This window comes from Felis catus, chromosome E1 (assembly GCF_018350175.1).
Source record: "Felis catus isolate Fca126 chromosome E1, F.catus_Fca126_mat1.0, whole genome shotgun sequence".
NCBI classification, from domain to species: domain Eukaryota; kingdom Metazoa; phylum Chordata; class Mammalia; order Carnivora; family Felidae; genus Felis; species Felis catus.
The window spans coordinates 35,837,247-35,865,028 of NC_058381.1; the positions used below are offsets into that span (position 1 = coordinate 35,837,247).

The following is a 27,782-nucleotide window of genomic DNA, read 5'->3' on the forward strand; positions in this document are numbered from 1 at the left end:
AAAAATTAAAAAAAATTTTTTTAAAAGAAAAAAAAATCAAGGGTGTATTCTATGGAAAACATTGTAGTCACCCTTAGATGTAGGAAGATATATACATGTATATGTATGTGTATATATACATATGTAGCTACTCTATTAATTTTAATATATGTGTTGAGCATTTTTATTATGAAGTATAAAACTTAGAAAATACATAAGATGTAACTATATAGTTTATTTTTAAAGTGAGAGTGCGAGCAAGGGAGGGGCAGAGGCAGGGGAGAAAGACTGTTAAGCAGGCTTCACGCTCAGTGTGGAACCCAATGTGGGGCTTGATCTCATGACGATGGGGTCATGACCTGAGCTGAAATCAAGAGTTGGACACTTAACTGAATGAGCCACCCAGGTGCCCCTTTAACTGTATAAAGATGAATTCTCGGGGTGCCTGGGTGGCTCAGTTGGTTGAGCGTCCAACTTCGGCTTAGGTCATGATCTCACAGCTCGTGAATTCAAGCCCCGCGTCGGGCTCTGTGCTGACAGTGCGGAGCCTGGAGCCTGCTCCGGATTCTGTGTCTCCCTCTCTGTCCCTAACCCACTTGCATTCTGTCTCTGTCTCTCTCAAAAATAAACAAACATTAAGGTGAATTCTCAAAAGCAGGTACAGTACCTGTATAACCACCAACTAGACCTTGAAATATATCCTTGCCGGCACCCAGAAGAAGCTTGCCGTATCGTGTGTTCCTTCTAGATCATAACCCATACTCTTGTGCAGAGTCTGGCATTTGTGATGATCATTTTCTTTATGATTTTACCACCTAGGATTCCTTGCAGACCATTATGGTTTGGTTTTGTCTGGTTTTGAACTTCATATAAAAGGACTAATACAATATGTGTTCTTTTGTGTCTTCTTCCAGAATCTAACAATACTTTTGTAACTTTCATCCATGCTGTTATGTAGAACCCTAGTTTAATTTCATTGCCATATAGCATTCTGTTATACGAATATACTGTTATTTGTGTGTCCATTCTACTGTTGACGTTTTTTGGCTCTTGAGAGCATGTTTGCCTATTATGCTGCTGTGAACATTCTTGTTTATGTGTGCTGATGGATGTGCAGGAATTTCTCTGGGCTGTATTTGGGAGTGGAATTGCTCGATCTTTAGTTTTTTAGATGATAAACTGTTTTTCAAGACTGCTTGTATTAAATTGTCCTCCCACCAACAGGGTGAGAGGTGTCCCTGTTCTTCCCAGTCCTCACCAGCATTGTCAGACTCCTTAAATTTTGCCAATCCATTGGGCCCGAAAATGTTCACTGTAGCAAATTAACTGGGAAGCCAAAGCCTGAAACTTAAAGCAATATTTTTAATGTTTTTACTTATTTTTGAGAGAGAGAGAGAGAGAGAGAGAGAAAGACCAAGTGTGAGTGGGGGAGGGGCAGAGAGAGAGAGGGAGACCCAGAATCTGAAGCAGGTTCCAGGCTCCTAACTGTCAGCGCAGAGCCTGATGCGAGGCTCGAACTCCTGAACCATGGGATCATGACCTGAGCCAAAGTTGGACACTTAACCAGCTGAGCCACCCAGGTGCCCCAAAGCCTGAAACTTTGAGAGAGAGAGAGAGAGAGAGAGAGAGAGAGAGAGAGAGAGAAAGAGAAAGGGACTAAAGGTATTGGTTTCTGTTTTAAGAGTCACCGATATTCAGAGCATTTTCATTTCTTAGAGTTGGTTGCCATCTTCTGCTGAGGAGTACTTATGAAGTCTTAGGAGGTGTTTGTCTGTCTACCCTTAGGGGATCAGGAACCCTGTCTTTTTTTTTTTTCTTTTTTTTTTTTTTACTATTGTGTCTGAAAGAGTGCCTTTCACAGTTGGTGTTGAGTAAATATTTATCAAACGCATTCATCCTGACTTGCTTACTCTTAAATCTTCTGTTCAAAACTGGCCTGTTCTAGTGTCAGTAGTGGAGGACCGTTTTTGGTGAGGGCTCCTTCCATTATTGATAGTAGCCAGACTGGTTTAGGAAAATAAGAGAAGCTTATTTGTACCAGGGTGCCAGTTAAAGTTAGTGTTTACGTTTTCAAGCAAAGTTTCTGTTTTTAAGGAATCACCCGCAGTGTAGGCAGTATTCGTGTCCCACAAAAGGGGGAAGGTAGTGCTAGAATTTTCTGCTTATGTTAGGCCCCTAGAAGCCTGGCAACTACTCTTATCCCTGTTTCTGTTTTCAGTTACTTTGTAGGCTGTGATAGATTATTCGGGTGGTGGTGGTTAGCCAAGATATCTCCCCAGTCTTCAGCAGGAACCTTGTGGCCACTACTTGTTGAAACCATAGGATACGTGGCTTTGTAAGTGTATCTTGCTTTAGTGTAATTGACCCACAGAGCACTTTTTATAAAGGGTATTTTACATGAACACAAAATAAGTCTTTCAGCAGTTTGTGAGTACTAACAAAAGTGGCAATGACCCCCCCCCCCCCCCGCCCTCCCTTGTACACGCTGACACGGAGCAAGCCGCTTATCTCATTTTTGCCGCACTCATAGGCCAGTGGATGAGAAGAATTCGTTTGGATTTTTCGGACTTTTCTATCTAAGTATAATCTTTTTGAGAGATGACTTAAAGATAGAATAGCCAGAACTAGGATAAAATAGAAGAATGGTAATTTTAACTAGTAAATCCTAGCAAATGTATCACCTGCTTTTATAAGATTTTCCCTTTCAGAACAGCCAAAGTAAGTACAGACTTGTAGGAGATTCAGAATCTGGTTAAGTCTGATTCATCATCTCTATTTCCAACAGAGATTTCCTGTTAGACAAGACAAATTACACTCTTTCTACTGACTTAACTTTGTTGAGTTTTTGCATAGTTTTGTTTTAAACAACATGAGGCAAAAAGCAGAATGAAATGCACAGAAATATTTACCAAGACTTTAGAAAATGCACGTCTTGAGTGCAATCTACTGTTTCATTTCAGTGCAAATGGTGTGTAGAATTGGAAGTTGTATAAGGTAAACATGTAAGGTTTTTTGTGGGTTTTTTTGTTTTTTCTTTTTTTAATAAGGAGCATTACAGTGTTTAAAAAAAAAAAAAAACATTTTTCACAGGTGGCTTCAAAAGAAGTTTTATTCTAAATATTCTTTCCTGGAGTAAACCATGGCTATTTGTTCAGATCTCTGGTGACTGCAGCCTATAATATAAGGCTTTACACTAATGGTGGAAAGGAGAAAAGATGTTTGGATTTAAATTTGTAATCAGTGGTTGATAACACATGGTACGGAGACCTTAGAGTGAGATTATTTTTCTCCCTAGAAAAGATCTTCAGGGAGATTAAAATTACAGTTTATCAAAGGAAATACCTTAAAGCAAGTCTTGGGTTTCCTTTTACTCTGTTAAAGGCGTTTGATTCTGAGCAGATTGCCTTTGTGAGTGAGTGCAGAGCTCCTCTCTCTATGGGTAACTTAAAAAATGCTTCTGTCATTCTGGCTAGCATCTTAAAATTTTTACTTTTTTGTATGAGATTCATGCCTCAAATGTTTATGCATGTTTTTACAGAGTTTTATTGGGTAAAATGGGTATCACTACATTTTAGTCTTTTAAAATCTGACACACATTGTTGGGAGCCAGGATATTCTGTTAAGACAGACATTCTGTCTAACTTTCCCCTGCTTTGTCTGCCTGTGTGGTTTTACTTTTTCCTTGTGTCATGAATTTTGGAATGAACATTTATTTAAAGCTGAGAACTTCCTGCCTGTCCTTTGTTCCGCTTAGTTTAGTTAGAACCTTAACGTTAACAGAGGGATTGGCTTATTTTTAATAATTTTAGAAGAAGAGAGAATTTATGTTCTGCAGATGGTTTGTAGGTAAGGAACATGGACGTGGATCCATGTGAACAGTCATCAGATTTAAGACCACAGTTAAAGGAGATTAAAGCAAGAATATACTTCAGTCTCTCTTCTTCTTCCTCTTCCTCTTCCTCTTCCTCTTCCTCTTCCTCTTCCTCTTCTCCTCTCCTCTCCTCTCCTCCTCCTCCTCCTCCTCCTTCTCCTCCTCCTTCTTCCAGAAATAATTTTCCTTTTATTTCAGAGGAAAGGAAATAAAGTCAGCCACTTCCCACCCCCAACCCCTTAGCTCGGTCTCTCTTTCATAGTCGAAGGGAGGTCCAAGTGCCTCTCATAAGGAACAGTATCTCCAGAGAATACTGAATTCTGTACTTTTGGACAGTAGTAGTTAATGCTGTGCTGAAGAGAATTGGTTGCCCTTGTAGTATACCAAATCCCCTGGGGGTGGATAGGCCTTTTCAGCTTCTAAGTTAATGAACGTATTTGGACATTCTTTGGTATGTATTCCGTGAACCCTTTCTGTGGCCAAATTATGTTAGCAAGAAATATTTTTAAATGGCTTGACTAAAGTATAGGTGGCCAAAGAGAACTGCATGTTGAATTTGGCTTCTAGAATAGCCAGAGGACTCTGTGGGGTTACGCAACCTCTGCCTGTTTGTTTCATGAAACGAGTCTTCTGTTTTTGAATTCCTTGCAGATTGGACACACTTAAATTGTATTAGGGCCAAGCCTTTCATCTGTTTACTATTGAATTTTATAAGGTTCTTCATAGTTTGTAGTTGAGGGGAGAGGGTGAAAAACTAGAACCTCCCAAATCTTGAAACAGCTTTGGGAATATAATTACATAATAAACATATCTTCTTAGCCATAAGGTTTTTTCCCTCTTCCTCCTCCTCCTCCTCCTTCTTTTTTTAAATTCTGTTCTGGCTCTTGTTTTAGAATGAATTTTCTCAACCTAGAGAAGAAATCTTTGATAACACGTGGGATGTGTTAAAATCTTCATCTTTCCTAAATTTGCTCTTTGTGGCCCTAGAGGTTTTTGCCCAAACCATCGGTGGAATCATCACATTAATATCATTTGCGAAAAGAGAGAAACTGCTGATTATTTGGTTCTGTCTATATAACTTCATTTCTAAAGGTGTTTTCCTTTAGAACTGAGATCCACTTTGAAGTGAAATAGTCCTTTTATAGTCAGGTTTGTTTGCTGATTTGGATTCGTATCATTCCATTCTCCCAAATGATGGATTTTGAAAGTGATGTGTGGAGAAGTTTCATCTGATGAACCCTATCTGCCTTTTTCTTTTTTTAATTTTTTTTTTTAACGTTTATTTATCGAGAGACAGAGAGAGAGACAGAGCCTTGAGCATGGGAGGGGCAGAGAGAGAGGGAGACACAGAATCGGAAGCAGGCTTCAGGCTCTGAGCTGTCAGCACAGAGCCCGACGCGGGGCTCGAACCCACAAACCGCAAGCTCATGACCTGAGCTGAAGTTGGACGCTCAACTGACTGAGCCACCCAGGCAGCCCACCTTTTTTTTTTTTTTTTTTAAAGCAGTTGGAGGAATTGGTGGTGATTGTCCCCCCACCCCACCCCCAGCAAGGGTTCAGTAATTAACAATAGCAGCACATCACCTGACAGTGTTAGCCCAGACCTTGAGAAACATGTTTGTGGCAGCCGTGATTTGTTGTGCTGGATCCCTATCCAAGTGGAGGCAAGATGTTGCTATGTAGATGCAGTTAGCTCAGTAGTCATTTTTACCTAAATTAAAAAAAAAAAAATGCAGGAAGTCTTTCTTTAAGGTCTGAAGGGATGCGGTCCTACAAGGCTGTGAGTGGCATCTGCCCCTTTCCAGGACAGACCTTTGTGTTTGGAACAGAGCGCGCGTTGCATTCGCCCTGATATAGTTTGGGGATCGTGAACTATGCTAACATGTCTATATCAACAACTCTTACACAATTGATAGTTTTTAGGGAGAGGGATTAATTCACTTGGCCCTTAAGTTAAATCGGCAATAAATTTTTTTTTTTGCTCTTTTTCTGCCAAGTGGAAGAGTTTCATCCAAAGTGAGAATAACTCCATATTTTAACCTTTGAGCTGGCTGCTAAGGTCTCCTTGGGGACAAGGACACTTTGCAGTTATTTATAACCTGTAGAGAAGGGCTATAAGGCTGTAAACAGCCCCCACACACCGAGGTTTGGAAATCAGTAGGAGCTGTCTGTTGGTTATCCCACTGCTTTCCGCGACTTGAGATTCTTTCATGTACCTTCTTGTTCGTTTATCTTCATCGTGGCTTTGTCTGGATGAACCTTACTAGCCAGGCTACTTCTGCAAATCTTGATCTTGTAACACTTAGATGGATGAGAGGGCAAAATAGCCTTTTTATGTTACGACAGTGTATCTAACTCTTAAAATCATTTCAGCGACTCTGCTTGCCTAAGATATCTGTAAACTGGGGAATCTTAACGGTACTGACCTGCATACATACTAGTATACTTGTTTCTGAGTTTTTCTTAAATACATAGTTGCAAGAATAATTCAACTCTTAATTTAATACATTTTTGGCTATGGCAGAAGATACGTTGTACAAATTAGTCTGGCACAGAAAAAACTTAGTTATGTGTCTAGACATGTTTCAGAGATAGCTCTGTCTCTCTATATTTATAGATGTACATGTTTATATGTGTATATATTTAATGTTCAATATCTTTTCTCTACATGCCCGTTTTAAGGGAATCAAACCTCATGTCAGATATGCAAATTTAAGATCAAACTTAAGTAAATGTTAAGGATCTGATTCAGTTTTATCAATATATTGAGATTTTATTACATAACAATTTAACCTGAAAGAACATTCTCTTCAAGGTCTAGCCTGAGTTCCTGGCGGCTGCTATAATGGTATTTTCTGTAACCAGGATTGACTTGTTCTGGAGAATGTGCTTACGTTACTATTGTTTTGTGGATTTAGGAACTCCCCATTTAGCTGTACAGGCTTATGTTTTCTCCCAAGTTTTTTTGGACTTTTTCTTTTCTTTTTTTTTTTTTAATCAGAGGAGGGTATAGTTTTGAGACATATTGAATGAGTTCTTTAAAATTGGGGTGAGATGAATCAATACTTTTCTTTTCGAGAAGGTTTTATTGTTTTAAAAGTGTTCCTGGATTCCTGTAGTTCCTATTCACTCAACAACTCCCAAACTTTAGCCTTGTAACTAGAGCTCATTAAGGAAAAATAGGATCCCAAAAGACAGCCGTCTAGTTATCAACAACAATTTCATTGAACAAATATTTACTCAGTGCCTATTATGATACCATTTTCGGCACAGAGGGATGCTGTTCTCTGATTGAGCTAAACTTGCGGTGGGGAAGACAATAGACTAGTGAAGAACTTAAAACAAGATCATTTCAGGTAGTGATAATGATGAAAATAAAGTAGGGTAATGTAACAAGCAGGCGAGAAGTGAGGGCTACTTCACGTCGGGTGGTCAGGGAAGGCCTCTCTGAAGATATTACTTGATAGGACACTTAGATGACAAGGAGGCAGCTATGAAAAGATGTGGGGGAAGAAGGTTTTCCAGGCTGAGGAAAGAGGCTGATACGCTCACTAAGTAGAATTAAAGGCCTGAGTGACTAAAGCACCGTGACTGTGAAGGGTAAGTGTTAGATGAGGTCAGGGACATACACTGAGATCTTGGCAATCATGACAGAATGTAGATTTTATTTGGATAGCAATGGAAGCCACTGAAGAATTCCTATCTTACCTCTCATAAGGGTCTGATTTATAAGCCATCTCATAACCTAGAAAAATTAACTGGAAAGACTGCTAATTTCTTTAAAAATTTTTAAGTTTTAGGGGTGCCTGGTTGGCTCAGTCAGTTAAGGGTCCGACTCTTGACTTCAGCTCAGGTCATGATCTTACCAGTCATGAGATTGAGCCCCAACATCAGGCCCCACGCTGACGGTGCAGAGCCTGCTTGGGATTCTTTCTCTCTCCCTCTCTCTCTACCCTTCCCCCACTTGTGGGGTCTCTCTCTCTCTGTCTCTCTCCTCTCTCCTCTCTCTCTCTCTCTTTTTAAATTTTATTTGAAAAGGTAACATATTCACATGGTTTAAAATTCAAAAAGTACAGAAAGGGAAATAGGATGGAAATTCTCCTTCCCATTCAAGTATCCCTGATTCCTTCCTTGGAAGTAACCAGTGTCCCTAGGGTCTTGTATAGTTTTACAGAGAAATTATGTGTATGTTAAAATAAATAGGTATTTTTGCCTCTTTAAATAGAAAGAACCTCCCCATTTTTTAAACAGATGTTTATTAACTATATTGTCTATTTGCATCATAATTCATTAATCAAGCCCTTGTTGATGGACTTTTAGAATATTTCCATTCTGTGATTACAAATAATGCCACAGTGAAAAAACCTTTTATATTTATCATGTTAAATATATCAGTAGTAGGGTACATTTCTAGAAGCAAAATTGCTGGATCAAAGGGTATGTATATTTCTTATCCATTCTGATATACGTTCCTTTTCATAAAAAGTATAACAATTTATACTCTAATCAGAAATGTTCTCCTTAGCCTGAGCAAGTGTTATCAAACATTTTGATCTTTGCCAATTCACTGGGTGAATCAGTATGTGGTTTAATTTGCATTTATCCTATTATGAATGAGAGTTGAACATGTTTTCATATGTTTCAGAACCATTGGTATTTACATTTCTATAAACCATTGGTTGTTCTTCACCCATTTTTCCATTAGACTGTTGACTTTTTCCTCTTGATCTTTAGATTCATTCAATACTAAATCCTTTTGTTAAAGAATTTGAAAAGAAACAAAGATAGTGTTTGTATGTCTGTTATATCTCAATAAAGACAAAAGCAGTCATCTTTTGCCTTGTACGTTTTATAAAGCATGAACCTGATAAGGGATATAAGAGAAACCCCGGTCTTTCCTTTGTTTACTGAGGCCTCTCTTGATTGTCCTTAGTTTCATTTTAAGAAGCATCTCTAAATTTAATAAAAGGTACATTTAGTATTTTGTTAGACTGGATTGAATTGCAGTAAGTTTACATACGACAAATTTTCAAAAGTCATTCAAACCTTGCAACAGAGGAAGTCAGTATGACCTGTAATAATCTATCCTTAGAGTAATGAGGAAAAAAGTTGTTACCTCACAGGCTGTATATTATCGAGGACTCTGTAACAAGAAATATAAACATTACCTTGAGATCACATCAGTTTCTCAGAAAAATGAATATATCCAAGTCTTCCCGTAGTTTTGTGGATTTTTTTTTTTTTTTTTTTTTTTTTTTGCTGGTAGTGTGTGTGTGTGATCGTTTTTTTTGTTTTGTTTTTTTGGGGGTTTTTTTTGGTCTACAATCTTTTTGGCATCTTCTGTTTTGGAGAAGGCAGTGTCTCTCAGGTTTAAAATAGTTATGACATTGGGATTTTTTCTTACTTGGAAACTGTACAAGGCTTTAAATCAAAAGAAAAAAAAAAGTGATAGGCTTTTAAAAAGTCCCTAACAAACCATTCTTTTAAGGAGCGATGTTCCCAGCCATCTAACACGTGCATGTTTGTGTGTTATGTTGAACCACATGAAATTGCCGACGTTTTGACTATTTTTGGCTTATAAAACAGTTTCATGGTTCAGTCTATTATGCCACAGTCTTACTCCTATAATTTTAAGACTGATGGATATATGGCTAACTTACAGATACCATGTATGTGATATGCCTGTGTTGGTTGCTGATTTTCTTTAATTCGCTGGATGACTGGATTAGATTGAAGATGGAGGAATGCTTATGTGGAATAAAAGAAAGATAAAAAAAAACTGCAGAAGCTGTCTCTTTTTCTTTCTTTTTTTAGAAAGAGAGAGCATGAGCTGGGGAGAAGGGCAGAGGGAGAGAGAGAATCTTAAGCAGGCTCCACGCTTAGCACAGAGCCTGATGTGAGGCTCAGTCCCACGACCCTGGGATCATGGCCTGAGCCGAAATCAAGAATCAGATGCTCAATCAACTGAGCCACCCGGGCGCCCCAGAAGCTCTCTTTGCAACACTTTTCAGAGAGTGTTCTAGCCTTGCTCTGCATATACTGCAGGTTAAACTATTGGGACATTTCCCTTTATTGTACTGGGAATTCGTCTTCTGTCCTCAAAGAATCCTGATTATGTACGAGTTTAGTTCAGATTACTGATAACCTGTTTTCAAAATGAAGGAAATTATATCCAGTCTCTCTCCCCCTTGTAGAGTGAAGATATACTTGATAATGGATAGGAACCTTACTTTTACCGGGACTGATACTTGAGAGTGCCAGGCTAGGAGTTTTTGGCTTTGTGTGTAACTCATCCAAAAGAACAAATTAATGATTCTCATTACATTGCAAATCTAATATGCTCAGCACTGTTCAAAGGGCTCTTTTAGAGATATGTGAGAGAAACAGAAAAGTTAATGAACTTGAATGCAACTGGATAAATGTTTCAGTCATCAAAGTATTTTTGCTGAGTGTCTTGTTTTAGGCAGGCTGTGCTAGGTGATAAGGGGACACAAAAAAGAGTTGCAGGTTCCTTTTAAAGAATTTCAAGTCTACTGACAGCAACAGAAGTGTTTGTAAGTGTAAAAGAAGACAGAGAAGAAGTGCACTATGTACGTTCGATTGAAAGCTTTGTGCATCATGACAGCATTAATACATTTTCTTTTTTACTTCTGTTTAATGTTCTAGTGAGAAATCATACTATATTGATTGACTTGAATCTCTTGTCAAAAATGATTAACTTTATGGTCTCCTAATACTTGCTAAGATGCAGTCTGTTGGTGATTGCTGTTGGTTGCTAACTTGGTACTACCTTCATTGGAATTTGAGCAGTATTACAGTTGACAGATTTTTAAAACTTTATTTATTTTGAAAGAGAGAGGGAGAGAATCCCAAGCAGGATCTGTGCTGTCAGTGCAGAGCCTGATGCGGGGCTCAATCCCATAAACCATGAGATCATGACCTGAGCAGAAATCCAGAGTCAAGACACTTAACCGACTGAGCCACCCAGATGCCCCAGTATTTTAAAGTATATTTTTTGGTGTGACTCAGAAGTGTCACCTCATGGTTCAGGACTTAATAGAAAGAACAGGAAAATAGATGGTATATAGTAGATATGTTAAGCCTCAGAGTTGTCAGCATACTGGGAAGTTTGCAAAGCTTTGGAAAAGAAATTTTTCACTAGAGAACTTGGATGGTCTTGTCCTAACTTGTTTGAAGCCAGGGACGCTATATTTTGGTGCTAGTTGTCTCCTACAAAGGTTCTCAACCCATGACCCTCAAATAGATCTCCTCTTTTCTCAAATTGTTTTTCTGCTGGGCATCTGCAGCAGTTGGCATGAAGTGCTAGAGAGTTCATGTAACACCAGGCTACTTTGCTGATGAACACTTTGCCCTCAGTGCCTGCTAGGAGTGAAATTAATTAGACTGGTGCTGTCCTAGTCAATTTCCCTCTCAGCAGGTTGTGTGGTTAGAGCTCCTCAGAGTCAAGGCTGATCTTACTAGCTGCTGGGTTGGACATTTCTTTAAAATTGGAATAAAGGTGATATTATTTAAAAAAAAAAACAAAAAAACCTTGGCTACAAAATAAATGAGAAGCAAAAAAGATAGGAAAAAAATGGCCAAGACCAAAGTAGTACTTTTTTTTTTTCCTGGTTGTAATAATGGACCATGGTTCAGTAACAACTAAGCTATTAAAATAAACTGGTTTTTAAACTTGTCTTTTTTCTTAGGCTTAGAGAATTCTTAAATTAATTGTTGGATAAATTTGAAGTATTTTTTAAAACTTCAAAATAAACTTGTTAATATTTCATGATTTCCTCAGTGTAGAGATGCACCACACATCTCCAGAGCCAAATTTTATGCTCTTAACATGCAGAATTCACGTCTTTGTTGCCAGTCTGCCCAAAAGATAGTTTTAAGTGGGAATTTTTAAATTTCATTCTGGCTCCTACTGGCAATAATGATAATTGGGATTTGTAAAATTGCCTAAGGTGCACTTACTCATCACGAGAACTAGAGCAACAGTTCTTGAGAATATGTTTTCCATCCAATGGAAGCCCACTTTGATCATAGGTGATCAAGCGTAGCATCTGGATTCTTGAGTGTATCATGGAATCATGAATTGCACAAATCGGGGAGGCCAAAATACCACTGCATTGCTTAGTTTGCTAGCTTATGTGAAATAGCGTGTCATGTGTATAAAACTGGTAACTCCATCTGTGATTACATGGGATGCTTTAGTTGTGAATTGCTGTAGGATAGTGTTTAAAACCGGTGGGGACTCCGGTAATACCAATGGTATTACTCAGGATGCAGCTGTATCTTTTTTTTTTTTAATGTTTATTTATTTTTGAGAGAGAGACAAAGACAGAGCATCAATGGGGGAGAGGCAGAGAGAGAGAGAGAGGGACACACAGATTTCAGAGCAGGCTCCAGGCTCTGAGCTGTCAGCCCAGAGCCCAACGATGCAGGGCTCAAACTCATGAACTGCGAGATCACGACCTGAGCTGAAATCCGTTGCTTAACTGACTGAGCCACCCAGGCGCCCCACAATTGTATCTTATTAATCCATGCATATTACTTAAGTGGCCAGTGAATGTGTATGAGCTGAGTGATTTCTTTGTTCATTTATCCCTCTTTCTACAAAGGATTTGAGACAGTTTCCAGAAGTAGTTAACTTCTATATAAAAGAGTAAACAGTTGAGGCAATTATAGCAAAGTGAATTACAGTGTTAAGAAAATAATAAAGCTATTACAGGATGAGCATATGATCTGATCCTATAGTGTCAAGAGATGGCTTACACATTTGTCTCAGAGCTTCCTAGTAGCCAAGCAAAGAGGGCAACATTGTGCATAGCTGAAAATAAGCCAGGTGTCCAGGGAAGAAATGTCTGCCTTCGATATTATAAACCAGTGTTTGATATAATGGAGTACATCCTTAGAGCATTCTTACAATACAGTATATTTAAAAAGATGAAGCAGAACAGTGGGAAGAATGGTATCGACTCAAGTGGCTGTCATCCCAAACATCAGATATACGTATTGTCGTATTTGCCTCAGATCATCCTCATTTGAGAAGAAACCCGAGAGAGCAGCTTGAGCTGCCTCTGTCCTTGTCCCGGCCTCATTCTTCTCTCCTGCTTTCCCATCGCGAATCTGATGGATAGCTTGTCACTGTTTTTTCCTTTTTGGTTTTTTAACTTCTACTGAATGTATATATCTGTAAATAATATATAAATCTTAAATTTGCATAAATAAGGTACTGCACATGCCATTCCAAAGCTTGCTTTTTTTTTTCATTAGCGTTGTGTTTGATCTCATCTCCGTGGTGCTGCAGATCTAGTTCATTAATTTTAAATCCTGAAATATGGTTTTCCATTATATGGAAATAACCCAATTTAGTTTTCTATTTCCCTCCTAATGGATTTTTAGTTTGTTCTAGTTTTTCACTGTTACAAGCAGTGCCACACTGAACAGCCTTCTCTGTGTCGTCTTCTGCCCACGGGCAGAGTTTCTCTAGGGCAGTGGTTCTTAAAATGTGGTTCCAGGACCAGCATATCAGGATCACTTGGGAACTTGTTAGAAATGCAAATTCTTGGGCCTAGTTCAAACCTCTGAATCAGAAATTCTGGGGATGGGGCCCAGCAGGTGATTCTGCTGCACACTAAAGTTTGAGAACCCCTCCACTAGCTCATATACAGTTAAAGTAGAATTACTAAGTCTTAGGTTGCATGTATATTCAACGTATTGCAAACAGCAAATTCCTATCTAAAATATACATACTAATTTACAGCCTCACTGGCAGTGTATGAGAGTCCCCATATCCCCATACGTGATATGGTTGATTTTTTTTCTTGCTGGTCTGAAAGATGTAAAACTATTTAAGAGCTATTTTGTTTCCTTTTGTGTGAACAATATTTTTATATAGGGTCGTTGGCTTTTGTCTTACGGATTTTGTCGAAAATGTATATATCAATTCGTAAATTATCCTTTTGTCACACATTACAAGCTCTTTGTTTTCAGTTTGTTTTTTGGCTTTGTTTATTGTACTTAAAAAACAGGAGCTCCTGGGTGGCTCAGTTGGTTGAGTGTCCAACTTCGGCTCAGGTCATGATCTCGCGCTCCGTGAGTTCGAACCCCACGTCGGGCCCTGTGCTGAAAGCTCAGAGCCTGGAGTCTGCTTCCAGTTCTGTGTCTCCCTCTCTCTGCCTCTTACCCACTCATGCTCTCTGTCTCTCTCTCAAAAATGAATAACCAAATTCACCCGTGGTCGAATGGTTTTGTGCTCTGAAAAACCTTGCAAAGGGAGAATTTTGATTTAGATTTTATTTGCTCCGGGGACACCCTGTGATGTATAGCAGTTACTTGAAAATGGTCTGAGGCTTAGGAGACGGGTCAAAGTTAGATTTGGGCATCATTTGTATAAAGGCAGAAATTTGACACTGGGGATGGATAAAATGAAAGAGAATGTGGATTGAGAAAATGTTTGAGAATGAAGCCATGGGAATAGCACTGGAGAAAGAGAATCTAATAAGAAAGATTGAGGAATGGTCAGAAAACAGCAAGGAGAAGAATTTGGAAAATTGGGTACTGACGGAGTATGTATGTGAGCTCTCTGCTGCTGCTGCAGAGAAAGGAACACATCCAAGAAAGTAAATGTTGCCCTTTGAGAGAGCAGCTAGCAATGAGGTGAAGAACGGAAGACTACCCTTAATAAGTTTGCACTGAACTGTAGAAGGTGCGGTAGTAGTTAGAGTGGTAACAAGGTCATTGTCTTTTAGGAATGCGGTAGTTTTGCCCTCTGGGGAAGGAGCCAGTGGCAAAGTTGTATGTGGTGGTCACTGTGCTGGCTGCTCTTTGGCTGCCTTTTCATGAATGTATTTTCTGTGCCCTTTGAGTAAATTCATTTGTAAGATAATATTAGGGATTGGGCAGAAGATTAAAATAGAGTGACGGAATCGTGACTAGTAGGCTGCTTGAGATTAGGTGATCTTCTCTGAGGTTAGCATTGAATGCCAAGGAGCCATTTGAATGATAAGGTAGAGCATTCCAGGCAGGAGACAAAGTTTCCAGTCTGCAAGGTCAAACGGAAATAGGAGAGTATGCCATTAATCTAATAAAATCCTCATGCTTCTTGGGTCAACCAGGGTGAAGAGAGTAACAGAAATCTTTGTCCCCTGACTTTGGAGATCTCGTTTAACCTTCAAACTGGCGATGTCAAGGGTTCCAAGTCCTCCACCTCCGGCAGAAATGTCGAGTGGCCCCGTAGCTGAAAGCTGGTGCTACACACAGGTAGGTTCATGTTTTCACCCTGTAAATCTTGTACCTTGGGAGGATTTTGGTGCATGAAAAGAATAAGGTTTCTTTTCTTCACTGGGTTTCCTGCTTTCTCTAGGACATAACTGTCAAATAGCAGATAGAAAAAGTACTTGTCAGCTTTCCATTCCTTGGTTTTCCTCATGGCATCTCCATGTCCTAGGCCAGTGTTTTTCACTGGAGCTTGAAAGAGGGGTGGGGGGGAATCTTTGAAACTAGATCCACTTCTATCCACCTTGATGGAAATGTGTTCCTCTTTGGGCAACTCACAGGAAACCAGGTTTGAGATTTGCAACCCCAGGCAGTGGCATCAACATCTCAATTGTCAAACGCTGCTCTGAGCAAAGGCTCATTTTAGGTACGGCTTTATTATCTGCTTTCCCACCCCTGTCCATGTTTTTCTCACTTTCCACCCAGTGTTTCTCAGAAGTGGAGAAATGTCATGAAAGCAGTTGGTCACTGTGAGATTTCTTAAGATGTGGGTGAGGGACAGAAAAAGCTGAGCCTCCATGCTGGCCAGACAGGGCTATCTTCCTATGGGAATCATGCAGAGGGAGGGAGGGGAAATGATTGTTTGATCTTCAGCCTGTGTTTTAGGTTGCCTCCTTCCTATTTAATCGCTTCTTGGTTTTCTGTCAACAGATCAAGGTAGTGAAATTCTCCTACATGTGGACCATCAATAACTTTAGCTTTTGCCGGGAGGAAATGGGTGAAGTCATTAAAAGTTCAACCTTTTCATCAGGAGCCAATGATAAACTGAAATGGTGAGGAAGAACATATCTAGCTGTAAAAATTTTTCTGAAAGTTGCCCATTTTCTTGGTTTTACGACACAGCCTAGCTAGGATGTAAGATCCTTGAAGGTGGAGACTTTGTTTTGTTCCTAACGTGTTCCCCGGCGCCTAGAACAGTGCCTGGCCCATGATAGGTGTTCACTGTACATTTGTTGAATCAGTTCAATGACTGTGTCGGGGACCAGCAAACTCAAATGGCTGTAGGGTAATATAAATGAATAAGGAGGGCCAGTGTTGTAAATGATACTCATACACGATACGGTATGAGCGTTGACCCCTTGGCAGATGAGTGAGCGTCCTTCTGAAAGGGGTGGTGGCCGCTCAGCTCCAGCTGTCTGTAGCTACGTGGGAGTAAGGGCCGACCGTTGACATATTTTCTGATTCGAGAAAAGCAAGAAATTCAGATGTTAGTGCAAAAAAATCTCAAGTTTTAAATTGCCTGCTTTTAACAATAAAGGAGATGTATTTGCTTACATCTTACATTACATCAGAATGCCCGGGGTGTAGGATGGTTTGGAAGGTAGTTGGACCCAGCAGCCCAGCGGTGACTTTAAGGACCCCATCTCTCTCTGCTGTCCACACTTACTGAACATCTGAAGTCTGGCTTCACCCTTGTGGCTGAAGGATGAGTGGCAGTGGCCACGGGTGTAACACCTGCCATTCGACAAAAGTCTTTGAACTTTCTTTGAATTAACTGTGTGGCCAAGAATACGTCAGACATCCACTGACTGGTTTAGGTTTGTGTTCCCTCAATTAATCTTTGTGGCAAGAGGAATATGATCGGAGCGTGGAGGTCAGCCCCATCCAAATCACGTGTCCCCTTGAGGAGCCGGCAGCTAAGGATACAACCATATGCTCGCTGCAAAGACCGGAACACGTGTGTGAGCCACCAGTTTTGATCTCTGATAACCCAGCGAAGAGTTAAACAACTCTCCGTCCATGCATTGTTTGTTGGCTGTGTACATCAAGCAGTGTATTACTAGGTGATACTGAGAGAACGCTTTATTCTTAGGCGTTGTGTTTAAATTTGCATCTTGAGCACAACATACAGTGATGTATACGGCATATGCACACCCTAGAGAGGCACTGCATTGGGCCACCTGTTTGAGAGAGGTGCCATAACACTGGCAGGGCCTAAGGATACATCTGGCCTGTGGATTGTATGTGGTAGGAGCAGTGTGAACCACATGCAGATCAACTAATGACATTTACAACTTAACTCAGTCGAACCTATTAAATTCTGCCTGAAATTTGTTTTGATTCAGTGGCAACAGATTGTCATCTCTGACTCTCTTTGGAAGCCTAGCTTGGAACTCTATCCTGTGGAATGGGAGTTTGCTTTTGTCTGTGCTTCCTCCATACTGCCTTCTTTATTTCAGTCTTAGAATATTATTGCCAGATTGATAAAATGTCCGTAAAAGATTATGTGCTGTTCACACATTTCTTTGCAATGCTTTTTCTCTCCAAAGGTGATATTAAAGGGCTCAACAACGTTGTGTTTTTCATGGCTTCGCTATAGTCCCGACCAAAGAAGGGGCAGCCTTTCCTGAGACTGAAGATTAGAACAGAGTGGAAGTAGGCTCAGTTTTCAAATGTTTTCACGGGAGAAAAGAGTGATTTGGGAGATTATGAGGAAAGAGGCAGAGATGTAAGGGATGTGGTGTCAGATTCTAGAATGCCCTTCTATTTTTATTGTTTACTCCTTAGAAGGTGACTCAGGTTGCTCCCAAACAGTGGTTCCCAAAGTAGTCCTCTGCTGAATCAGAATCCCCCGCTATGGGGCCTGGATTGGTTCTCTTAACATCTTCTTCTCTCAAGAAATAGATGTTTTGTATCTCCTGTCACGTCACAAAACCTACAAACACGGATGCTTTTGACCTATATTTTTTTCCCTGTCTGTTTTGGGCAGGTGTTTGCGAGTAAACCCAAAAGGGCTAGATGAAGAAAGCAAAGATTACCTGTCACTTTACCTGTTACTGGTCAGCTGTCCAAAGAGTGAAGTTCGGGCAAAATTCAAATTCTCCATCCTGAATGCCAAGGGAGAAGAAACCAAAGCTATGGGTAAATGTTCTGCTCTTCATGCAACTCTTTATTTTCACATCAAGCAACTGCATACACAGACAAATTGTAGATTTGATCTGTGTTCTGAGTAACCCTAAATATGACTTTTTTTTTTTTTTCCTACTCCAGAGAGTCAACGGGCATATAGGTTTGTGCAAGGCAAAGACTGGGGATTCAAAAAATTCATCCGTAGAGATTTTCTCTTGGATGAGGCCAACGGGCTTCTCCCTGATGACAAGCTTACCCTTTTCTGTGAGGTGAGTCCTTGTACCCCACGGTGAGACAAGCAATCCCCAGACCTGCCGGGAATCGGTAGGCTTCATCATGTCGTTTCAGGGATGGAGAGTGAGAAAAATCCCCAAGTGGTGTGGCGCAACCCAAGCGTTACTTCTGTGATTGACACTGTCGTGATTTCGGGCTTGTTGGGCACCTCAGCTTTCTGCTCGTTGCCGTTCTTAAAAACAAAGATGGTGCACCATCTTGGTAGGAGTGACTTTTGACTTGCTTGGGTCAGGATTCTGGCTTTTTCATTGCGGGTGTTTGCAGATAGAATTTGGAAGGGCCGGTGCTGCAAGCCGAGGAGAAGGGCCAGCAACTCAATATATATACTTGTCCCGTTACCCTTGCCGACTTCTTAAGTGGGAAGGCTACTTGTGTTTGACTCCAAGTCACTTTCCTTTTCTGCTCTACTGGATGACTCTTGCCAGGAGTTGGGTATATCACTTTGTCTTGCTGGAGTGGTTGTGAAATTAGGAAGGTGAGAACCATTTTTTCCAGGGTGAAGGGTAGGTATAGCTCTCTAACTCGTGGTTGGCTAGGCGAGTTCCGTGTAGTCAGCCAGGAGGGTCCTTCTCTCACCAGTGACCCAGGAGCCTTTCCGGGTTTACAGGAGAAGCCTTGAAGTAAAAATCCCAAAGTGAGAGTGAGGTAGAAAGTGGTTTCTTTAATAAGCATATACTAGTCAGTCATTTCATGCCATTATCAGTGTATTTAAGGTCCTCACAAACTCAGAGTCACAAACGAATGAAGCCTCCAGTCGGATGGGATCTTTGTGTTCCCTATGCGTTGTATGGTCAAGAACCACTTGCTGAGCGGCACCACTTGAGAGTGACCACTGTGTTTTCACGGGGAGGGTGCAGGCAAGTTCCCCGACTGCCAGTGTGCTCTGTCATAATGGTAGGTTCACACCGTGAGTTAACGACAGGTCCAAAGGCTTATCACCACCTGCGCAGTGGGGCAGGGTGTCCCTTCGGAATCCTGCCCTTTTGTGGAAGAGGCCTGGCCAGCAGTCGCCAGCTTCTCTCCCCGGTCACAGCTCGTGGAGTGTTTCTGCAGAGTAGTTGCTGGGGACTAGAAAACTTTGGACGCATAGTTTATTAAAGGACTGCACCAAATACATAAATAGTCGCGTAATAGCTACCTCCTCTCCTTTCTCATTGCTAAGTAAAAGAAGGAAATACTAGAGTGACGGCCTCTCTGTAAATACATAAAATGTTGCAGTTGTTTTTGTCTGTGAACTTGAAATTTGTATTCTGTGTAAGTCCTATTATTTACAGATCGTGCTCAGTTGCCCTGGTGAAAAAATGAGAACAATTAGGTGGTTTTGTATGAGCTTTGATGTTATGAAACGTTAAGACCATCAATTTAGTCTTACCTCTCTTAGAGACCTATATTTCAGAAAGATTTTAAAATAGTGGAAAATTCTATTTTCTTTTGGAAACGAAAGCCAGTCTTTGAACTGTTCTCTGAAAGAAGAGAAATCTCTAAATATCGCCTCTGGTGTTCTAGGCAAAGCCTCAACCTTTATTGCCACATTTTCCAGTCCACAGTCGGTCCAGCCTCTTCTGCTTTGCTCCCCCTTCCAGCCCATCCCCCCAAATCCCTTCCAGCTACTCCAACCCCTGTATCGCCATTCTCGATTTGGAAACCGATTGGCCTGCCCTCGCTTGGCAGTCTCTTAACCCTGTGGTTAAGTCCAAGGCTTTGCTTCCCCATATGAAATTCTCTCCCTTCACTTCCCCATATGAAATTCTCTTAGGAGAAATCCTGTGGTTAAGTTTAGATTTGTCTTACTGACTTCGAAGGGAAGTGAGATGACACTTTGGAAATGAGGAGATGTTGAACAGGGAAACGTCTGCTGAGTTCTGCTGATGCCATCGGTTTCTTCCCATCGAACCAGGTGTGCCATCTGTTCCGCTCACACTTCTCTGTTGGCCACAGGTGCTGAGTGTTGCTTCTCATACTTGGGCTTGTGCCTAGTGAGACTCGTTTCTGTTCCCAGGCTCTCCGCGGACTTAGTAGCATTCAGCATTGCAAGACGGTTGCGTGGGGGGGGTGTGTTGGATGTGTGGGTTTTAAAAATGTCTGCAGCTCATCTGAGTTCTTAGTGCTTTTCAAAGCTACATCATTCTTTGCTGCACACTCTATCCTTTTGACCTGTCGCTCCCTTTTGTCAGTGGATTATTTCTAAACCGGTATTTGGTTCATATTTTTATTTTATGTATCATTGGTTTAGTTAGTATTTTTTTTATTATTCAGAGGCTTTTATGCAGTCGATGTCCACATACAGATGTAGGTTATGAGTCTTCCACCGCTCCGTTCGTCACTCAGCCTTTGGCCTGGGTACTTCCCTCCTATCGGTCGGTGGATTATTTATAAACGAGCTTATTGCATCTTGGTAACAAAAGTACGGCTGTTCCGTGGATTCTTTTGGCTGTTCCTAGAGGCCACACGAGGGAATCCTGAGGTGAAAGGCTGAGAATCACGTTTGTCTTTGGGCTTTATTTCAGCGGTTAATGAACATTTAAATGAAACTAGATCGCTGAACGAGCAGTCTCGTGTATAATGCGCCACACTGGGTTCACCTCTCAGTGACGTTCTTGTCTATTAGGAAATGGGACGATTTGGGGCGCCTGGGTGGCGCAGTCGGTTAAGCGTCCGACTTCAGCCAGGTCACAATCTCGCGGTCCGTGAGTTCGAGCCCCACGTCAGGCTCTGGGCTGATGGCTCAGAGCCTGGAGCCTGTTTCCCATTCTGTGTCTCCCTCTCTCTCTGCTCCTCCCCCGTTCATGCTCTGTCTCTCTCTGTCCCAAAAAATAAATAAACATTGAAAAAAAAAAAATTAAAAAAAAAAAAGGAAATGGGACGATTCTTGCAAGTCGCTATGGCTTAGTTAACGCATTTGGAAGCATTTTCAAAGCATTCCCTGAATTGTCTCTCATCACAATCCTCGGAGCCGGATTAGTTCTCTTACCTTCATTTCGCGTTACTGGGGGGAGAAGCAGTGCCTAGGGAGGTCAGGTAATTTTTCCTAACCTTGTACAGCAAATTAGTGTCGGGCCGTGGCAGCTGCACGTTCCCCCCTCTCCGCCACGCGGCGCCACGCGGAGCCGAATGCCGTTCGGCCGAGGAAGCGTGGTCTCTACCACGTTTTCTTAACAGAGACGGTCTACTTTGGTGATGAAAGGCTCGTGGAGGCTGTACGCTTTTAATTTTCCCTTTAATAATTTGGTTCACAGTAAAATCTCCATGAAGTGTTTCAGCTTCTATTGATTCTTCTGTTTATATTGAAAACGGATAGCTATAAACCATAAAAATGCATACATATATCCCTCTCTCACTGTGTGTGCCTCTGACAGGTAGAAGATTCCGGTGTCTGTCTGTAATGTTGCAATTAAAGTTGAAATGTGAAACACCATATGAATGAAATACCAAATATGAACTATCTAGACCCTAGTGGAGTCTTAGAATAGCACTTTCCTTCTCAAACATAGAATATCCTCTCATGGCCCGGGAATATGTATTTTGACCAAATTTTAAATTATGTGGGTCTGTTTTTCTTTTTTATCATCTTATTAGTGGATGGTCTGGAGATACTGGTTGAACTGTATGATAACGCCAATATTGAGTGCTCTTGACCTACGGAAATGATTTAATATGTAACGTTATTACAGGTTATAAACATAATGTTGTAAACCTAATACCCGACCCAACAGCATCACCAGTAACTCGGAACTGGCCTGTGTGCTTCTCCCCTCTCCCCTGGGCCTCATCCCCACTCAGAGGATGATCTGTTTCAAATTGTACGTTATCATCCCCTTGTTCATTTGTGTGCCTGAACAGCGACCTGTTTAGGTTTGCTTATTTGTGCCCTTGATAAAAATGGTGTCAGAACGTACGCAGGTCACGTAGGTCACGTTGCTTTCTTCGCATCGTGTGTCTAAAATGTCTTTATGTGGCGGGTATAACTAGGGTTCTTTCATTTTTAGTGCTCTGTAGTAGTGTGCTGTGTGAACGAATATGCAACAGTTTATTTATTCGTGCTCTTCTTGGCGCGTGTCTAGATTGTTGCCGGTCTTTTGATTAGAAGTAATGCTGCTGCTACAGACCATCTCTGTGCGGCAGCCTATTGTTTCCTTGATTGTTATCATTATATAGAAGCTTCAAAATACATTTCCATTGGTCTCACCTTGACTTTTTATGTTTAGATAAAATGTACAAGAATTGGCACAGCCTTTAGTCTTTTATGGAATTTTCTTCTCTAAGAAGAGGAATCGACTTTAAAAGTGAGGCCCGTTTACAACTTGAAACATAGAGGGGCATACAGCCTTCCTGAGACATTTTCATGCAGTCATTTCTAAGACGACATAAATGTCACCGTCACGTCATCTTCACAGCTGCAATTCTGAATGAGTCTCCATAGTCGACTTCACAGGCATTAACAACAAAAAAAAAATCTTTAGTTTTTCTCAAAATGGTCTCATTTTAGCATCATCGTTTGCAGAGGAAAACAATCCCTTCCTGAGTTGAAAGTTTGGACTCTGAAGACTCATTTGTGAATGCCATTTAAAATTTATTTTTAATTAAGCGTATTTAATGTTGGTGAGAGGTGCCAGACATTCAGAGCTCTGGAGACTCCAGGCATCCATATATCTACAGCACAAGTCTGGCTCAGACAGTAAAGGTACATTCTCCTTCCTGCTGTGTTCCTGTCTGTGTCTGGAGAGAGGAATGGCCCCAGCGAGACAAGTCATAGTCTTTGGGCCTCCCTCATTACCAACCAGCAGAGGGTCCGCCGGTAACCGTAGCTCGGAATTCAGCTTAGCTCTCGCCAATTCATTTTACCCAGGCTAGTAAATCGCCATCAAGTGTGAATGACTCTGGGCTCCTGTCAACCTGGTTTAATTTAAGCTTAGGAGCCCACTGCCAGAAGCGTTCTCCGTTCCCTTCATTGACCATCCCAAGACGTTCCAGCCTTTCCCAATGAGGAAGTCGGATTTAATTGGTCTTTTCCTTTCTTTTTTTTTTTCTTTTTTTTTTTTTTAAATCCGTATTTCCAGGCTATGACTGGAAACAGGAAACTTCTACTTTTGGTGTTAGTATGAGAAAGTGGCTAGACCAAACTAGAGGTCTTAGGGCAAGAGAGAATCTCTGTGGGGTAGTTTGTGCTGGGTCCTGAGCTATTAAAATAACGTTATAATCTGGCTCTGATAAATGTGCTACAAGCGTTAAGTACATTCATAATTGATTAACTTGGCTGCTTCATTGCTGGAGATCACAATGGCTAGTTTTAAACAAATGACTAAATTTCTTGAGCTGATAGTAAATATCTCACTCCTGTGCAAAAGAGACTACGGGTCACCTGGACGGGGCGTTCATTTCACCTCTGGGTTTGTGACTGCATTTAAGGGGTAACTTGCATCTTGAAGGGTGAGAGAAACTTGGGTCATTTAGGATGTTCCTTGAGCTGTCTTTCTCATCTAACTCATAGCAGTAGCAAGAGTGAGGAGCCGATCCTCAAGGTTTGTGAATTCGGCTTTATATTAACATTCCTAACCCCATACGATGGAGGTGAGGCATAGCAGTGGTTGTTAGGCAGAAGACTGATCTGCTCGGTCTTACCCTCAGTTTGGTAGCTTCCGTTTATTTTGGGATGCTGTATGATGTATAGATCCTTGTACTTGGTATCCTAACAGATTTATCTGCGTTTCACTGACCCATTTGGAAGTTACTTGGGTTTTTATGTAGGCTGAACAGTTCATTCAGCTAGTTAAAGCACGCTGCTGTTGGGGCGCCTGGGTGGCGCAGTCGGTTGAGCGTCCGACTTCAGCCAGGTCACGATCTCGCGGTCCGTGAGTTCCAGCCCCGCATCAGGCTCTGGGCTGATGGCTTGGAGCCTGGAGCCTGCTTCCGATTCTGTGTCTCCCTCTCTCTCTGCCCCTCCCCCGTTCATGCTCTGTCTCTCTCTGTCCCAAAAATAAAGAAACGTTGAAAAAAAAAAAAAATTTAAAGCACGCTGCTGTTGAAGTCGTCGTGGCAGGTTGGATCCCTCCGTCAATCTGTGGCCCTCGTTCTGTTCCAGAGCAGTAAGTGCATGTCTAGCTGGAGCCAGCCATCTTGTATGTCATCGTCACAAAGGACCGAGTAAAAGCGTGTAAATGGTGTGGGCTACCCACCCAGCTATCACTGCTGGGGAGGACCTTCCCAAGCCCAGTTCTGTTTATTAGACTAACCTCTGTGAGGAAGCGCCAATTATTTACCAGGCCCAATAGAGGCTGCATTTTATTTTCGTGGTCCAGACCTCATTAAAATAAAGTGCTTTCAGGCTTATCAGATTCTTGCTTCTAGAGAGTTTTAAGTGGTAGTTTCTGTAGGAGTTCCTTGTATTTGACCTTTTGCTTAAGGCAGAACAAGGTAAATACGTGAGGTTTAATACGTGTGTAGGTCAGTGTCCCCGTTCCCCCGTGTCTCCTTCCCCCCGCTGCCCTGTGGCTTTGCCCAGGTTTTCAGGGCAGGGGAGGTGGAGCTTATTAGCAGTTGGAGGAGAAGGAGATTTGTGGGGCTTTGTGCTTCTCGTCTTAGGATGGTGTAGAGTAAGTATGATCGCGGCAGATTGGAAATTACTTGATCCACAGGATAAAGCCTTCGTTTGTGGAGGTGGTTTCAAGAGAACATGACTAACGTTTGTATCTGAATGTACTACAGCATCGAGGTAAAAGTCATCTCTCTTCCTGCTGGGAAGAAAATTCCTGGTAACAGAACCTTTGGACTAGATTTCCTTGTCTTTCACAGGTGAGTGTGGTGCAAGATTCCGTCAACATTTCTGGCCAGAACACTATGAATATGGTGAAGGTCCCTGAGTGCCGGCTGGCCGATGAGCTGGGAGGACTGTGGGAGAACTCCCGGTTCACAGACTGCTGTCTGTGCGTTGCTGGCCAGGAGTTCCAGGCTCACAAAGCTATCTTGGCAGGTTGGTATTTATTCATGGGAAGCTTTAGTTTTGGTGAAACAAAGAAAAACCGTGGCTGCATAATCACCTTTTGAGTAACATCACTTTTTCGAACTGGTGCAGAAAAACTGCAACTAGATGTATTTTTTTATGGTGGGGACGTGAGTTGTCATAACCCAGAAGACTACTGTCCATATTAGGTCACCACTGTCGAGCAGTGGATGATGATGTGTATTGAATGCCTTTGTACCTAGAGGGTAGATGTCAAAATGCCGGTAAAGAGCAGGTGTTAGCCCCTAGATAGGGACTTAGGACGTAATGGAGAAGATTCTGGACCCAGGACCAAACCACCGTCTGGCTAAGTCCCCCAGCCCTGGAGTGTTAGCCCTCCCTGCAGTACAGACTATGTTATAGGAGAATGAGAATGACTTGGAAGATCAGGTCTTGCTCTCATAAGAGGCCCTTGGTCCTTAAGACCAGAAAGACTGACACAGAACAGCCCCTGATAAGGCAGCACTGACTTCACCTCCCACGAAGGCATAGCAGTCAGCCACAAACTTCTGTTCAGACCATAAGCCATAAGAGGAAGTCACGTGAACTTTCAGGCAGCAAATTTCTTACCAAGACTCTCAGCAGTATCATTCTAAAACACACACCTGGCAAAACCTCAGTCTGGCTCAATCCAGCCGTCTTCCTGTTCCTGCTCGCAACTAGGTGTTACCGTGTATTGCCAAAGGAAGTCATTAACTCTTAGGTTAGCGTCTCCACGCTCGGCTAGGCTCTTGGCACCGTCAGGAGCTCTTCTGCAGATATACCGCTCCCTTTCTTTTTCATAACAATAGATACTTCAGACTGTTTACTGGTCTCCTTCGATCTCCAGCTCCTAAAAGAGATGCTTGCCGCTGCCGCTGCTGCCGCTGCTGAGAGAATATTGAGGCCCTTCTTCCTCCGCTCTTGTCTGTCGCCTTACCTGCCTTCTCCCTGCGCTCTCCGTGGGGGGGTGTTCTTCCTTATGGCCAAAGCAGCCTATCTTTTCAACTTCTGTTTCATATCACAGGCCGCCTTCTCAGAAGCCTCACTCTGCCAGTCATACCCTTGCTGGGTCTCTCTTTCTCCAATTGCCTGTTTACCCCCAGCCTGGAAGCAGACAGGCTCGGGCTTCTCCTTCTAGTTATTCATTCATTTATTCTCTCTCTCTCTCTCTCTCTTTAAATAGAGCTGAGCTTCTTGAGTTAGCACATTTACTGTCTCAACTTCTTTCCTCCCACTTATCCTCAGTTCACCTCCATGCCACGAAAGCAGTTTTCCAAAGTTCTGTGACCTGCTAGTTCCTAAATCTGAGGGATTCTTTAGTTCATATAGTACTTGATTCCTTTCTCCTGGTTTTTCCTCCTGGTGCTCTGGCTACTTCTGATATGTGGCCTCCCTCTTCTTCACGCATCCCTGTCAACACTGGTGTCCCTAAGGGTCCGCCTCAGTTCTCTTTTCCTCTACTTATTTCCCCCCAAGTGATTTTATTTATTCGCATAGCCTCAGTTTCTGTCTAGCCACCGAAGACCCTCTAAGCCTGTTGCTGCTCGGACCCTTCCCTTTTTACTAAAAGCACCAACCCTTTAATCTTCAACTTCTGTGAAGTATTTTAGTACCTTACAGTTGATGAGCCTTCTGAAATAAAAGCAATGAGAACGAATATCTCTTTGGAATAGACTAAAATATTGAGTCTCAGAGGGTTGAGTGGTTTGCCCAAGATAATGTGGTTAGAAAATGACAGATCCAAAATTAGTTCTTGTGGACAGAAACTGTAGGCCAACGTTCAAGTAACCTGTTAGCTCAGAGTTCTACTGCATATTCCGTCTGGTCCTCCTCTCAGGTGGAGATTGGTAGTCTCAGCTTTCGCCAAAACCTCTGATTTATTGGGCAACAGGATAAACTTTGAGTTTTTTAGGCCTTTTATCACTTTCATGGTTGCAATTAAGTGGACTTGTTTGTCCACGTTCATTAGACTACAGTGGGCATGGCCTCGAACACCGTTTCTCACCTTTTTTCATTATCCCCAGTCCTCCAAGGGGAAAAAAAAAAAACAAATGATTCCTAACGGGAGACAGTAAATACCGAAGATTAAGATTTTGTCAGGAAGGGTTGAGTTTTGAAGGGCCACAAGTGGTTGTAAGATTGTTTTTGCCTCTTTGGGGCATTATCATCTCTAATGTGAGTGCATGGCTTGAAGGAACAGACAACCTGCCATCCACAAGCATGCACTTCTTCTGGTTAATGGATGCCTTCGAGCCCTGTTCTTGACCTCCTTGCCGCGTGATCCCTGGAACTGGAGAAAGTCGGTGTCATGGTTTCAGGCAAAAATCCGGGTATTAAAACATGAAGGATCTTCCATTTGAATCCCCACGTCTACCCAGAGGAGATCGTTGTCATCCAGCATAGGTCATTTGCTTCAAATGAGTGGTTGGAATGGAGCTAATGAGAAATTATTTTGCAAGTCATTTCAGGACACTCGGTTGGCTCAGTCAGTAGAGCATATAACTCTTGATCTCAGTGTTGTAA

At 41.7% G+C, this 27,782-nt stretch overlaps 1 protein-coding gene across 5 annotated transcripts in view; it reads left to right on the forward strand.

Moving 5' to 3' along the window:
- Nucleotides 1-27,782, forward strand: part of SPOP (speckle type BTB/POZ protein) — a 66,655-nt gene that overhangs the window by 30,987 nt on the left and 7,886 nt on the right. For 3 of the 5 annotated variants that reach the window (XM_045044124.1, XM_023244729.2, XM_045044122.1), the window contains exons 2-6: nt 14,977-15,121; nt 15,788-15,909; nt 17,847-17,998; nt 18,128-18,255; nt 25,070-25,247. In XM_045044124.1, the coding sequence (XP_044900059.1) occupies nt 15,044-15,121; nt 15,788-15,909; nt 17,847-17,998; nt 18,128-18,255; nt 25,070-25,247 (658 nt within the window). In that variant the 5' untranslated portion in view covers nt 14,977-15,043. Of the gene's footprint in view, nt 1-1,536; nt 1,560-14,976; nt 15,122-15,417; nt 15,504-15,787; nt 15,910-17,846; nt 17,999-18,127; nt 18,256-25,069; nt 25,248-27,782 lie in introns of those variants that run through there. The other 2 variants (XM_045044123.1, XM_019817719.3) reach the window with 2 other exon arrangements.